This window comes from Myxocyprinus asiaticus, chromosome 38, assembly GCF_019703515.2.
Source record: "Myxocyprinus asiaticus isolate MX2 ecotype Aquarium Trade chromosome 38, UBuf_Myxa_2, whole genome shotgun sequence".
Taxonomy (NCBI): domain Eukaryota; kingdom Metazoa; phylum Chordata; class Actinopteri; order Cypriniformes; family Catostomidae; genus Myxocyprinus; species Myxocyprinus asiaticus.
This window is the reverse complement of record NC_059381.1, coordinates 5491091-5506779: the sequence shown is the minus strand read 5'-3', so window position 1 is coordinate 5506779 and position 15689 is coordinate 5491091. Positions and strand designations below refer to the sequence as shown.

The 15689-nt window shown below is 37.8% G+C and overlaps 1 protein-coding gene across 1 annotated transcript; it reads right to left on the bottom strand.

The window, feature by feature from the left end:
- Positions 1–1990: 1990 nt before the first annotated feature.
- On the bottom strand, positions 1991–15110 carry cenpt (centromere protein T). The gene is made up of 13 exons (XM_051676847.1): positions 14883–15110; positions 13307–13406; positions 13081–13222; positions 12818–12914; positions 12593–12735; positions 10226–10307; positions 9629–9777; positions 8947–9552; positions 6353–6964; positions 5941–6040; positions 5708–5854; positions 2505–2609; positions 1991–2424 (listed from the first exon to the last, which is right to left on the bottom strand). The coding sequence occupies exons 1-13, from the start codon at positions 14969–14971 to the stop codon at positions 2295–2297; spliced, it is 2502 nt and encodes an 833-aa protein (XP_051532807.1). The 5' UTR covers positions 14972–15110; the 3' UTR covers positions 1991–2294.
- Positions 15111–15689: the final 579 nt, after the last annotated feature.

Sequence of the window (15689 nt, the reverse complement as noted above, 5' to 3'; positions counted from 1 at the left end):
ATTATTAAAAAGATTCAAAGTACTTCGGACACAAACACTCATAAAATTCTGGCATGTGCCCAGACCTGCTATTCTCTTCATAGTAATTTGACATGAAACACTCAATTCTGTCTCAATCAAGAATGAAACGGCATTTGAAACATGTTTACCTTTGCAATATGACTCATTTCTGAGTAAGACAAGATATTCATAGGGAAGTTCAGTAGGGCTGGACTTTATTTTATCTGTTAGGATTTAATTGATTCGTTTTGATTGTGAAAAGCTGTGTTTGAAATAGCAAACTACCATAGTAGCACTATTTGTCCAGTCATTTGCTTGGAACACCCGGATGACCTCTACTATATTTTCTTAAAGAAATATTCCAGGTTCAATACAAGTTAAGCTCAATCGACAGCATTTGTGGCATAATGTTGATTACCAATAATAATAATAATAATCATTTTGACTTGTCCCTCCGTTTCTTTAAAAAAGCTCAAATCTGGGTTACAGTGAGACACAATGGAAGTGAATGGGACCAATTCATAAACGTTAAAATATTCACTGTTTCAAAAGTATAGCCACAAGACAAACAATATGAGTGTTAACATGATTTTAGTGTGATAAAATTGCTTATAGTCAATTTTATTGTCATGACGATGTAACAAACCCTAAAACAACTGTAAAAAGGACGATTTAAACAACTTTACAGCTCCAATAATACAAAAGTTTTAACAGAAGTGCTTTTATACAATTATAAGCTTCACATTTTGGCCTTTAAACCCTCCAAAAATTGGCCCCATTCACTTCCATTGTAAGTGCCTCACTATAACCTCGATTTGTGCTTTTTCAAAGAAAAGGATGGACGAGTCGAAATTATTTTTTGTGGTAATCAGCATTATCTTATATGCTTAACTTGTATTGAACTCAGAATATTCCTTTAAATACATTTTAGGGCTCCCACACTTTTTAACAAATGAATTTCCATGACTTTTCCACAATCTGTCCAGTTATTTGTGATTACTGGATTAGGATTTTTTTTTAAATAACTTAAATTTAGACAGATAATTGCTACGGAATAAATCAGTTTGACTGATAAAAAAAAAAAAAAAAAAAACCCAGATGATGATATCTGTCCCACATTTCTTTTTTAAAGCTGGCTCTACACTTGCAGACTCAAAACAACTCGTTTTGGCTGAGGGTGTCACACATGCAGACTGTTCTGCTGAGATCTCACTCTCTTCAGAGGTATGACACTTTCCGATTAAATATGGTGGAGGGGTGACACATAACGACTCACCGCAACTATCTCTCTCTGGCAAAATAACACGAGTAAACTTGCAATTGCCATAGAGTGATTTGGGGCGTTTTAACAACTGTAGCTTGCTTGTTACAAAACGGGCTAAAATAGTTACAAAGTTGCATTTTCTTCATATTTCGGTTAGTTTTCACAAGGTTATATTTTAAAATATGCCAAAACTGTAAAATGCCAAGGTTATTTTTATCCGCCGTTAGTTGCTTTTGCATCATTTCTGCAGAATGACAGAATCACTATGAATTTTAATCAGCGTTTGTGATGATATGCAGCCGAGTGTGATAAAAAAAAAAAAAGTTCAGATCAGCTTGTCATCTTGTCAGTTCTTGTTCAGTGACAGAATGATTTTTTCCAAACAAAACAGATGTGTTTTTTCAGTGCTCGAAGCCATTAACTCAGCAGGGAGTCCCAATGGTCAAGTGATTAACACCTCACACTGAGAGCTGCTAATGGGCGTGGTCTCCCTCTGCCAGGCCGGTGAATAGGTTAATGAAGCTAAAACCTGAAAATCATTGGAAAAATCAGCTAGTGTAGAGCCAGTAGGGGTATATACAGTCAATATACTGTGCAGTATGCAGTGCAAAAGTATTCCCCTTTAAACTTATTTCTGGCTATGATATTATAGTTTGTTTTATTTTTTCATGCATACATAGGCTGAAAAGTTCTTTCAGAGGAAGAAAAAGATTAAATATTATGGACGCAAGCTTTTATTTTTCTTCTACTGTTATGCACAGTAAGATCAGGGACATATTTGAAGTAAAAAAAAAAAAAAGTTAATTTCATCAAGTCTTTAATGTCTGCTGGGAAAAACTTTTTGCATTTAAGAAAACATACATAGATGGCCAAAATACAAAGAACAAAGAATTTATTACTTTTCTTAACAGTGCTGCATAAAACAAATAGCATTTATATATTGCACAAATCATCCTTATCTACCAAACAAGATAGTAAGAACATATTTACAAGAAGATATTCTGATAAGCAAAGTTGTCCCGTCCATCATTCACCTCCTTTGATTCGGAATGACTTTGTTTCCACTGGTTGCAACGGGAATGAGGAGTTTGCGATACTCCAGTGGAAGATATTTCTCTATCAGTATGTTCACAGGTGTGTTGTCTGTCACAAACCCTTGCCTGAGAAAATCACATGAAAAAGCATTAATTGAATGCCTAAAAAAAAGTAATAAATCGTGAATCTATTAGATAAATATTACCTTCTCATGAGCAACTCAAAATCTTCAACTTCAATAGTTTTACGTTTGGCATGTGCAGCGTATGCTTCCAGATCATCTGCTAGACGATCGAAGTATTTCTTAAGACTATGGAAAACAAAAATCACACATTTTGTCTTTGAGATGTTGTTAACCCAAAAAATTCAATATAACAACATTATTTAACCATCCTAACTAATGTTGTTCCAACCTGTATGGCTTTTTTGTTTTTTAGCTCACATAAAACGAGATGTTTCAAATAGAGAACATTATTCAAAACATCTCCTTTCCATACAATGAAAGTGAATGGGGACAGACTGCATCAAACTTCAAAATTACTATTAAAAAAAACACCATAAACTGGCTACCACCCCTGGAGTTCACTAGTTCGCTAGTTCGAATCCCAGGGCATGCTGAGTAACTCCAGCCAGGTCTCCTAAGCAACCAAATTGGCCCGGTTGCTAGGGAGGGTAGAGTCACATGGGGTAACCTCCTTGTGGTCACCATAATGTGGTTCGTTCTCAGTGGGGCGCGTGGTGAGTTGAGCGTGGATTACGTGAATCCTCCACACGCGCTATGTCTCCGTGGCAATGCGCTCAACAAGCCACGTGATAAGATGCACGGGTTGATGGTCTCAGACGTGGAGGCAACTGGGATTCATCCTCCGCCACCCGGATTGAGGCGATTCACCACGTGACCACGAGGACTTAAAAGCGCACTGGGAATTGGGCATTCCAATTTGGGTGAAAAAGGAAAAAAACAAAACAAAAACACCACCATAAAAGTAGTCCATACTACTAGTGCACTATATTCCAAGTACTCTAAAGACAAACGATAGCACAATCATCCTCTCTGGAATACCTCTCAAATCTCATTTGTTCAAATATAAACATAGCACGTAAAAATGTGTTGCATCAGGTTTAATGACAATGATTCCAAATGGCAATGGTTTTCACATGACTCATAACCAAATGCGATGCAGCCTGTTGGATTATGCATACGTGTTATTTAGACTTCAACTGAGCCCCTTAGAGGACAGGTTGGGAATTTTTATTCTGAAATAGTTTTGCGTTCCCTCGCAATAAATTTACCATGGTTTTACTACAGTAACTGTATTTTAACAATGATATTCACAGAGAAACCATAGTGATAGTACAGGAAAACAAAACGATGGTAATAAAAATCATAATTGTGTGGATATTATGGTTTTACTATACATAGTTTAACTATGGTTACTGTAATAAAACCACAGCTTTACTAGTAACCATGACAGTTCCATGTTTTTTTGGCGGAAATATGGTTTTCCTATACTATAGTAACCGTAGTTTTTCGGTGGAAATTTTTTAGTTTTTTTACACTATAGTAATACTGTAGTACCTGTGATTCCAGGACATTTTATTTGCCCACCGAGTTTAATATTTAAGCAAAAAAACACGAGGTCATGATGTACAGTATATTTTGGTTATTGAATAGTCATTTTTTCAAAATGTATTACTGACATTCATTTTGAAGCACAGCACATGCAGATTATATATTTACTTAATTAAATCACAGCCTTTTGCACTTTAATAATCACACTAAGACATATCACAATTTTAATTTGATTATTTGTGCATTCAAACATTCTTTTTTGTACCAAATATGTCAAATTTTTAGAGATTCTCTGTTTTATAGGTATTGCCAATATGACTGGATTCAGTGATTGCGACACTGCGGAAATCATAGAGTAAAAGCGGACTAGGATCATTAATTTATTATTGAAAATTAATTCACATCCCAAGGTGTAAAGGCCGCATCACCATGCTACCACCTCGGGATGTGAACTCATTTAAAAAAAATAAAATATCAGCAGTCTGACCGTCAACCGTTGTCTAAGGTTTACAACATAAATGTTTTTGTAGTTAACACAACAGCAATGTAAGAACTAAAAAAAGCATTTTTTTCACTATATCAGTGCCTAAAATATTTGGTCGGAGCAAAGCAGAGCTGACAGCAGGTAAGCAGAGAATGAATGTGACAGAGCTTCGTTCAGGAGTCAACCATTGACGTTGTTTCACAATGTGAAGCTGCCGAAGTGACACTAATCGGTGTGGCGGTGGCGTAGTGGGCTAAAGCACATAGGTGGTAATCAGAAGGTTGCTGGTTCAATCCCCACAGCCACCACCATTGTGTCCTTGAGCAAGGCACTTAACTCCAGGTTGCTCCAGAGGGATTGTCCCTGTAGTAAGTGCACTGTAAGTTGCTTTGAATAAAAGCATCTGCCAAATGCATAAATGTAATCCAGAGCGCTCATTACCATGTTTTTGCACATGTAACAAAAACCATGTTAGCCACACAAACTATTTTATTATATTTAAAAACAAATTCAGGACAAATAATTATTTTCAGGACAGTTAGGCATTTTTCTTATTTTCCATTACTTTTCCATGAATGGAAAACTGCACTGCAAAATTCCAGGTTTTCCAGGATGCGTGGGTACTCTGTAATATTGTAGTAACTATGAAAAGTAAGTACCCATGTTTTTTTTTTGGTGGAGACCAAGGTTTTAATACAGTATACTGTATCAGTATAGAAATCATGGTTTTACTTTAGATTAACCATGGGTAATCTTGTGGTTACTATTGTTTTACTACAAATACCATGGTTAAACTATGGTATTTGTATAGTAAAACCAGAATATCCACAAAATTGATTTTCATTACCATAGTTTTCCTTTTCCTGTATTATTACTATGGTTTCACTACGAATATCATGGTTAAAATATGGCTACTGTAGTAAAACCATGATACATTTATTGCAAGGGAACACAAACTATTGTGAGGACATACAAATCTATTTCCGGAAAAAAGAAAAAAAAAAAAAAATCCCGCCCTGTCCTCAAAGGGGCTCCGTAGATATTAGAGCTACTGCGGAGGGGAAGATTCAGCAAATTACGCCTAAAATGTCGGTCTGTTGCTCACACAAACCTGTCGTATGGCTTCAGAAGACTTTGAATATAGTGCACTAGTCATATGGGACTACTTTTATGGTGCTTTTTTTGTCCTTTTCTGGAGCTTGCCCCTGGTCACTATATGCTTTCGTTGTTTGGAAAAAAGCAGCTTAAACATAGTTCAACAGAAGAAAGTCATATGGGGGTGAGTAAATGATTTTTCACTTCACTTTAGACAACAGTTCTTCACTGATAATGTGACAAATGGTTCACATACATTTCATTTATGGCAGGGAAGACATCACTGGCCACTTTTGTCTTTGCGAAGTGTTTGAACACACTCATGATGTAACTCTTGGGAAGAACATTGCTGCCTGTCTGACGCTTCTGTCTGCGGGCTCGTTTGGCAACCTGAGAGGCAGGACTGAGATAACAGGGTTTAAATTTGCATTAGGGTGGAAAGGAGACAGTGTAAAATGGAAAATGGGAAGAATGTTGTTGGTTAATCACCCAGCATTCAATTGCTTAAGGACTGTGGGAGTATCCCGAGCACAAGGACTTGCGATCACTCTCTTCTGTCGTACAAAAGCAGGCGTTTTCATGGACAGCTCTGGAAGTAAAAGAAAACACAATGCAAAAGTATATGATTTAGGTTTAGACCTCGTGATTTACAATTTTTAACAGTAATGCTTCTAATTAAATGATTCACAAACATTTCTAAATCGCTCAAAGGGAGATTTGACATCTGCGTAATTTATTTGAAAAAAAGAGTTCTAAACTGGAGTATTTAAAGGTGAAGCAAAACGAATTGAGACATTTTTGAACCATTTCATTTAAATTAACTGTCTGAATGAACCGATTTGCTAGAAAGAGTCAGACTAAAAACTATTTAAAGCACATGACTTAAGGAGGTAGAAGTCACCTGCACTACGAGCATCATCATCATCATCATCTTCTTCCTCTTCCTGTTCATCTGGAGCAGGTGAGTGAGGTTCAGCGCTCTGATTGGCTGCCTCAGGCTCTATCATGATGTCTTCCTGTTCATCTGGAGCAGGTGAGTGAAGTTCAGCGCTCTGATTGGCTGCCTCAGGCTCTATCATGATGTCTTCCTGTTCATCTAGATCAGGTGAGTGAGGTTCAGCGCTCTGATTGGCTGCCTCAGGCTCTATTATGTTGTCTTCCTGTTCATCTAGATCAGGTGATTGAGGTTCAGCGCTCTGATTGTCTGGCTCAGAGTCAATCAAGTCCTCTTCCTCTTCAGCTGGTGAATGATGTTCAGTGCTCTGATAGACTTCCTCAGGCTCTATCATATCCTCTTCCTCTGACTGGTTCACCTCCTCTGGGGCATCATCACCTGCATATTGTGGCAAATCTTCCTCAGCCAGACTTGACACATGTTTCTGCGACCTTCGCTCAGGTGTGTTGACCTCTGCCGCAGGGTAAAGAGGGGACACAGGGCCATCTTGTGGTTTGATTTCTTCATCAGGAATGTTCTGTAAACTCTCTCTACTCCCGTTAACAAAATCCAGAAGATCTGAACAGAAACATGTGAGCTTGTATGTACAATATAATATTTAGTGTATAATTTATTTTCTATAATAACATACAATGTCTTACTGGCATTGGTTACTAAAAAACCATTACTCCTGGTAATTAAATAAAGCTAGCCAATCAGATTAAACCTTGCGCTTATAAAAATGCTCTTTAAAGTGTCCAATATACATCAGACTTACTCTGTGTAAGAGGTTGACAGTTAGTGGATTTTACGGATACCGATGGCGATAACTAAGGTGGTGAAAAAGGCTGATAACCGATTAACCGGCTAATAGTTTTTAAAATACATTTATAGAATGTTAAAAAAAAAAAAAATCTTAGCCTTTCATTAACGTGACGGGCATATACATGGAGGCTACAAGGGTCCAAAATGAATAAAATCCCAGATGCAGTTTATTGTGCAACCAAAATATAAATTTTGATTGATACTGAAGATTTTACACTTATTTCTGCCTGACCTTGGCTTGGTATCAAGAGATCCCTGAATTTTCCACTTCTTAATAAGTGATTGAACAGTACTGACTGGCATTTTCAAGGCTTTGGATATCTTTTTATATCCTTTTCTATCTTTATAAAGTTCCATTACCTTGTTACGCAGGTCTTTTGACAGTTCTTTTCTGCTCCCCATGGCTCAGTATCTAGCCTGCTCAGTGCATCCACGTGAGAGCTAACAAACTCATTGACTATTTATACACAGACACTAATTGCAATTTAAAAAGCCACAGGTGTGGGAAATGAACCTTTAATTGCCATTTAAACCTCTGTGTGTGTCACCTTGTGTGTCTGTAACAAGGCCAAACATTCAAGGGTATGTAAACTTTTGTTCAGGGCCATTTGGGTGATTTCTGTTATCATTATGATTTAAAAAGGAGCCAAACAACTATGTGATAATAAATGGCTTCATATGATCACTATCCTTAAATAAAAGGCATGATCAGTTATATTTTCAAAATCAATGCCAAAATTTCACAATTTCTGCCAGGGTGTGCAAACTTTTGAGCACAACTGTATATATATCCTTAGATGAGTTTTTTATTATTATTCACAATATAAAAAGTTGAAGATATGATGTATGTGCTGACGGGAAACTTTTCCATATAGTCACATTGTTCCTTTCACGTGTTTGCTTCAATTTAAAACAATTGATTTATCTAATCAAAATAACTAAATCTGCATTAAATTGAGAATAAAAATATGGATGAATATTGTCAGTCAGTGACTGTTTTTATTTCACCTGTAGAGGCCACCATTATAGTGTAGAACCAAGTTGTTCTAACTGTAGAATCCTCCAGTGCTGGCCACAGAGGAACAAAAGAAAAACTATCGGCATACATTTTTGCCGATAACCGAAAGTTCTAAAAAGTAGATATCGGCACCGGTTAATCGGTAAAACCGATATACTGGTCTAATTCTACTCCATGTTCATGTGGACTGAGGCCAAGACAAGACTATGGCTGCATCTAAATTTGCTTAATTTAGTGTATGTACTGAATTTGATGAAGAATGTATTTCTCAGAACACACTTTAGTTAGGTATGCAGATGAGTAGTATGAATACATTTCCGGACACATACTTCAACTGGGAACATGGGCATTGTCCTTTGACATGAATATATGAAGTTTTAACAACTACATAATCTACTCTGGTTTTGTTAAACAAGTACAACTTAACCAGATATATATAACACTTACAGATGAGACTCGCAGTTCTCCACCGTTTTTTTTTTAATTTTGCGTTTTGAATGTGACGTCACCTCAGCTCCCTTGGCATAATGGAAAAGTACAGTGTCCAGTGGATGTGCACTTCAGAATTTCGCCAGATGCAGTAGGTCATTCGGGTATTTCTGGCCTACTCTTTTATGAACACTGAGGATTAGGATATACTACTCCGCTGACATACTGCTCTTGGCATACTATATATTATGGAAGTATGCATATTTGGACACAGTCTATCATTACTCACCTTTTTCTCTGGGGTTCAATCCAGTGCCAAGGCTCTTTGTGACTCTTGAACCTGGTGGAACTCCTAAAACAACACCTCCACCTTCTGAGCGGTGCGCTCTGCGAGTTATTCGCTCTTGATTTGTTGATGCATCTATGTCCCCTGGAACATTCTCCTCCTCAACATCCTCCTCTGTTTGGGTCTCTGGTATCTCCACATCCTGTGATTCAGGAAGTGACTCCGTCATCGCCTGCGTGGGAGCAAGTACGATCTCATTTACAGAACTCAAAGACATGCCGTCTCCTGCCTCTTGGGATGAAGGTACCATCTCCTCCTGTTCCACATCCTGTGATGCAGACTCCATGTCATGCTCTTTGTCTTCTTTGTTTAAAAGCTCAGGGACTTCAGGAATATCACCATCCTGAGTTTCTAGATTTTCTTCTCCATTTCTCTCGAGATCATGTTCTCTCTCGAGCTCTGCAGATGGTACCAAGGTGTCGTGTCTCTTCAGCTGAGCAGTCGAGCCTGCAGGCTGCACGTAAAGCTCAGTAACATCATTGAGACCGAGAGTGAACTTCTGCCATGAAGAATCTTCTAGAGATTTTCCATCTTGAAATACAGAGTTACCTAAAGGAGAAAGACCATTTTTGATTTAGACAGAATATGATTAGAGGGTGCGTAAATTCTGAGTCCGGGTACACACCTTGGTTATAGCCCTGCTCAAGACATCTCTGCACAGCCTCGTCGAATGCATCCACAGATGGCAGCCTCCGATTGGACACCTTCCTCTGAAGCCCTGCCCTCTCTGTTCGCTTTTCCACAAATGGGGTCTTTAAGGTCAAATTCAGGCCACTGACAAAAATAAACAGGAACCACACTTACAAATTCTGAAAGTGTTAATGCAGTCTTGACTTATGCTGCAAAATAAACTTCCCAGCATTACTAAATGGGAAAAGAAAGCAAGTTAGTCTTTACATTTTTATATTTTAAGGTACTTCGGAAGAAACCTGGGCATTGGGATCTATCCTAGTCCAAAGGTTTTACCAACCTTTGAACATAAAAGTAGTTTTACTGGACAGTGTTTCCATAAATAATGAAACTAGCATCTACAAATAATCAAAATCAATAAATAAAGAACAGCACAATGTAACAAGACAAGAGCAAAACGTAGCTAATTAAACTAACAGGATTTCTATAATGACTAAAAGTGAAAATACTGAATGTATGTGAGGTGAGATTAGATTTTCCACAGGTTTTCAGGCCAGGCCAACCGAAAAATAATGGACTGTGCAGCTTTTACCTCTTTGATCCAGCAGAGAAATCCAAATCCTGAGATACATCTTGTTTCTCCTGAGAGACATCAGCCGCCACTTCTGATTTGTCTGAGAACATGTAAAACAGAATGATTAAATTATGGTTTATCTGAGAGTGTCTGATTTCTGATGCAGAAGAACGAGTTCTGCTGCATATTTGATTGTGCTTATCAAATGTTTTCCTGCAATTGTGACCTTTTTTGTACCCTACATGAGTTATTTACAGGCATTTTCACACTAGAGATTTTGTTACGGATCAGAATCAATTTAGTGATAGTACCCAAAAATTTACATTCTCTCATTATTTACACAGATTTGTATGACTTTCTTCTGCAGAACACAAAGCTTTTTAGAAATCCATCTCAGCTCTGTAGGTCCATACAATGCAAGTGAATTGTGGCCAGAACTTTGAAGCTGCATAAAGCATATAAAGGCAGCATAAGAGTAATCCATAAGACTCCAGTGGTTAAATCCATATCTTCTGAAGCAATATGATAGATGTGGGTGAGAAACAGATATTTAAGTATATACTTTTTACTATAAGTTTTCCTCCCTGCCCAATAGGTGGCGATATGCATGAAGAATGCGAATCAGCAAAAACAGAAGAACTAGGTCCTCTAGGGCTGTCACAGTTATGAAATTTGGCTGACGACTGTCAAACAAATTATTGCGATTAAGGCTTTCACGATTAATTGTAATTTTTTTAATTTGTAATTGTAATTTTTTTAAGGTGCATGCATTTTTAAGAAGTCATTTTTACATATTTAACTTCAAAAATCAAATAATAAAATAGGGATATTTTTTTCCTTAAGACTTTAAAAGCTTATGACATGAACAATATTGTTTTAAATATCAAAATATTTATAAATAGCTTACTTAAAATCATCTCTTTTTAGTTAACTTTAGTTTTGGTAAATTTTACATTTACATGGTTGTATTATTTATTTATTTAAAAAAAATGATATGTTAATATTATGCAATAGTAAAATATTTTGTCCTAATTTCACATTATTTTAATGCTCTTTGATGAGGGGGCCTGGGTAGCTCAGTGGTAAAATACGCTGGCTACCACCCCTGGAGTTCGCTAGTTCAAATCCCAGGGCGTGCTGAGTGACTCCAGCCAGGTCTCCTAAGCAACCAAATTGGCCCGGTTGCTTAGGGTAGAGTCACATGGGGTAATCTCCTCGTGGTCGCTATAATGTGGTTTGTTCTCGGTGGGGCGCATGGTGAATTGAGCATGGTTGCCGCGGTGGATGGTGTGAAGCCTCCACACGCGCTATGTCTCCATGGCAACACGCTCAACAAGCCACATGATAAGATGCACAGGTTGACTGTCTCAGACGCAGAGGCAACTGGGATTCATCCTCCACCACCCGGACTGAGGCGAATCACTTTGCAACCACGAGGACTTACAGCGCATTGGGAATTGGGCATTCCAAATTGGGAGAATAAAGGGAAAAATCCCCCCCAAAAATGCTCTTTGATGAAACCCATGAGACCTTATTTCTCATGAAGCAAAACCTTTAAGATTTTGTTTTCATAATTATATCAATCCACAGAAATAGTCATTGTGTGTCATTAACACTGTGTGTATAAAGCCGCTATGACCCAGGAACATTTGCCATTACACAATCGTTTAAAGTGAAGCCGGAGCGCTTTGTGTTCACTATCAAATTTGATATTTGTTTGATATGAGGGAGTTTGGCGCGAGCCTCTGCTGACGGTGTGCACATCGGAGCACTTCACACACTCTTCCGGACAGGAGCTGCTCTGCCTGACATCTGCGCTGTGGCTCAGTGATGCTCAGAGTTCAACTGAATGACACATGAACATGCCTTTGATAGCATTTGTATATTTGCTTAAAATCCCCTTTATTTGGGCATTGAAATGTGATTGGAATTTGAAGTGCACAATAACAGCGGTTAGATCAAATAACAGCAGTCAGACGATTATTTAATATCGCAACAGGCATGATGAATGCGCATAGGAAAGCTGCTCAAAGTGGAGTTATATAGTAAAAACAGGCTTAAATACTGATCTGTTTCACACCCACACCTATCATATTGCTTCAGAAGACATGGATTTAACCACTGGAGTTGAATGGATTACTTTTATGCTGCCTTTACATGCTTTTAGGAACTTCAAAGTTTTGGCCATCATTTACTGGGATTGAATGGACCAACAGAGTGTAGATTCGTCTTGGTTTGTGTTCAGCAGAAGACAGAAAGTCACAGACACCTGGGATGGCATGAGGCTGAGTAAATGATGAGAGAATTTTTCAATCTTGGGTAAACTCTTCCTTTGACAAAATCAAAGGCATCAGAAATGTGTAACAGGTGACAACAGGTCAGCACCTGGCAGTTGCTCCAGCTGTTTCTCAAACCATGATACACTGAGGGCACGCTGTGGTTTCCTGCGGCTCAATCCCCTCACCACATGTGTCAGGGGTTCAGTATGTAGAGTCAGATCAGACAACTCCATTCCAGACAGACCTTCACTAAGATAAACACAGAGCTCATTAAAACAACCTGTACAGGGAAGATGACTGAATGTACAGGACTGAAGTCATAAGCACTAACGTTCTCTCTCCAGTGCTGGAGGCGGTAGAATCTGCTGCGTTTGGTTCTGAATTTTGCAGTAAAGGCTGACCCGACATCAGTAGTGATGTTTCAGTCTCTGGAACATAGGGGTAAACAGAAAAAACATGTTTGCTTCTTGATCAATAATAACTCTTATGTCAACAATATTTTGCAATTATGTTTATCAGTAACTATTTGTACTTATCTAAGCAACGTGTGGTTTAGTATGTGAAAAATGAGTTTGGATAATGCATATAAGCTACCTGTCTGTATGATTCCCTTGAGCAGGCCACGAGTCGTGATGTCCTCATCATACAGTGGGGATGCGGACGTGGCTGGAGGATTTGTCTTTCCTCCCAGTGACTTCTGCCGTTTAGGGGGAAGGACGGGGGAGTGAGAGGCACTCTGAAATGGAAAAGACTGGTGTTAGTATAATCTATTTGGAACATTATTAAATGCATAAAATCATCATTTGAAGACCAAACAAACCTCATGAAGTTTTTTCTTGAGTCTGTGGCGCAGGGCGACTCCAGGGCTCTCCAGTCCAGGGGTGTTTTTTGACCTCATACTGCGGCGTAGATGGGTCACACTGAAAAACACAACACACACACACTTCTGTCACACATACTAAAATGCAATATTCAAAAATAAGCTTTCCTCTAAGGCGTTTACACAAACACATACAGTACTCTGTGTACATAAACTTAACATTTTTAATTACTCACTGTGAAAGTGAACCATTTTGAAATGCATACAGTGGCAAGAAAAAGTATGTGAACACTTTGGAATTAGTTGGTTTTTCATCATGATGATCCCTCCACCATACTTCACCGTTGGGATGATGTTTTCATGTTTGTTTGTGTTGCCCTTTTTACGGCATACGTAGTGCTGCGTGTTCTTCCCAAACAATTCAACCTTAGTTTTATCAGTCCACAAAACATTCCAGTAGCACTGTGGAGTGTCAAGGTGGTCTTTGGCAAATTTCAGGCACACATCAATGTTTTTGTTGGAAAGCAGCAGCACCCTTTGTTGTGTCCTGCCATGGACACCATGCCTGTTTAATGATTTCCGTATAGTAGACTCATGAACAGAGATGTTAACCAATTCCAATGATTCCTTCAAGTCTTTAGCTGTCACTCTGGGGTTCTTCTTCTTGGCTGGACGGCCACTTCTAGGGAGAGTAGCTACAGTACCAAATCATCTCCATTTATAGACAGTTTGTCTAACTGTGGGCTGATGAATATCTAAGCTCTTCAAGATATCTTTGTAACCCTTTCCAGCTTTAATTCTTGATCGTAGGTCTTCTGAGATCTCATTTTGCAAGACATGGTCCACGTCAGCAGATGCTTCTTGTGAATAGCAAACTCAAAATGTTTAAGTGCTTTTTATAAGTCAAAGTAGCACTAACCCACACCTCCAATCATGTTTCGTTATAGGATGCCAGGTTTGCCAACTCCTGACTCTAATTAACTTTTGCTGACATCATTAGCCTACGAGTTTACATACTTTTTATAACCTACACTGTGAATTTTTGAATGATGTATTCAATATGTACAAGAACAATACAATAATGTGTATTATTAGTTAAAACCGATTGTGTTTGTTCATTATTGTAACTTAGATGAAGATCAAACCAGATTAAGACAAATTCATACATAAATGCAGGTAATTCCAAAGGATACACATATTTTTTCTGCCACTGTAGCAGGAAAAATACACAATATAACAGGAATTTATCCAAATGCACAATTAAAAATCACACTTGCATAACAGAAGCAGGAATAAACCATTATTACTCTAAAAATGTTCCTTGAATGTAATAGTTCACACATAATAGACACAAAATAGAAAAAAAATATGTAACCTGACTATGAAGAAAAATTAAAACATATTTATTTTGCATTTACTCACATATTTCACTTTATATAATTTGCATAGTTTATTTTTATATGTATATTTTGGTATACATTATAGTGTGTGTAGTTTATGTCTGTTTAACTATAAAATCAGGCAGAAAGCACATTTTATATGAAGTTTAAAAGAGATTTTAAGATAATCTGTTTACCTTCTGGTTACTGGAGATCTGGGTAACTCGGTGTGCAGGACTCTCCTCAACAAAACCCGAGCTGATATATCCTCATCTACCGAATCCATCGTTTTTTATCGAAGATAATCACAAATAATAATCCGAAAAGGTGCAAAAGGTGATCCACATCTAAACTGAATTAAACAACAAAGAAAAACAACGCCAAGCCATCCGTTTGGCCTTTGAGATGAAAGTCGCGAAACTCCCGCCTGCTCGTTCAAACACATCTCGCGTGATTTCGTCAATCATTGCTTTATGGGATGTGTAGTTTTTTACTCTGTAGCAGCGGCGCACGATTGGAGTGCAGTGGTGTAAAGATTACTTGGTGGCATTGGGTTTCTAGCTAATTCTTTCTTATGTGGAATTATAATTAGTATGTGTACTTGTGTCGATCTTGTGGCATTGAATAAAAGTGTTTGCTAACTCTTTCCTATGAGACAACAAAGATGTTTCCTCAAGGGGGCGCCAGGGGCTCAGACGACTGTGATTCGGCCAACGCCAACAGCGCTGAGAAAAGTAACAGGTACCATGTGACAACGCAGCCCTAACGTGGAATAGTTTGGAACGTTTTTGATATGTGGATTCAGAAACTATGTGTGAGTATAATGAATGCCTGGTCTGATGAGAGACTAACGATATTGGCGGTGCATATATTAAATTCACCCTCATTTAAGCCATAACAACACATTTAGACACACGACTGTATTTAGTATATATATATATATATATATATATATATATATATATATATATATATATATATATATATATATATATATATATATA

Coding starts and splice junctions, on each gene's coding strand:
- cenpt (XM_051676847.1), bottom strand. CDS start 14,971: ATGGATTCGGTAGATGAGGATATATCAGCTCGGGTTTTGTTGAGGAGA. Junction 6,041..6,352: donor TGATGATGCTCGTAGTGCAG/GTGACTTCTACC, acceptor TTTTACTTCCAG/AGCTGTCCATGAAAACGCCT. Junction 2,425..2,504: donor TTTGAGTTGCTCATGAGAAG/GTAATATTTATC, acceptor TGATTTTCTCAG/GCAAGGGTTTGTGACAGACA.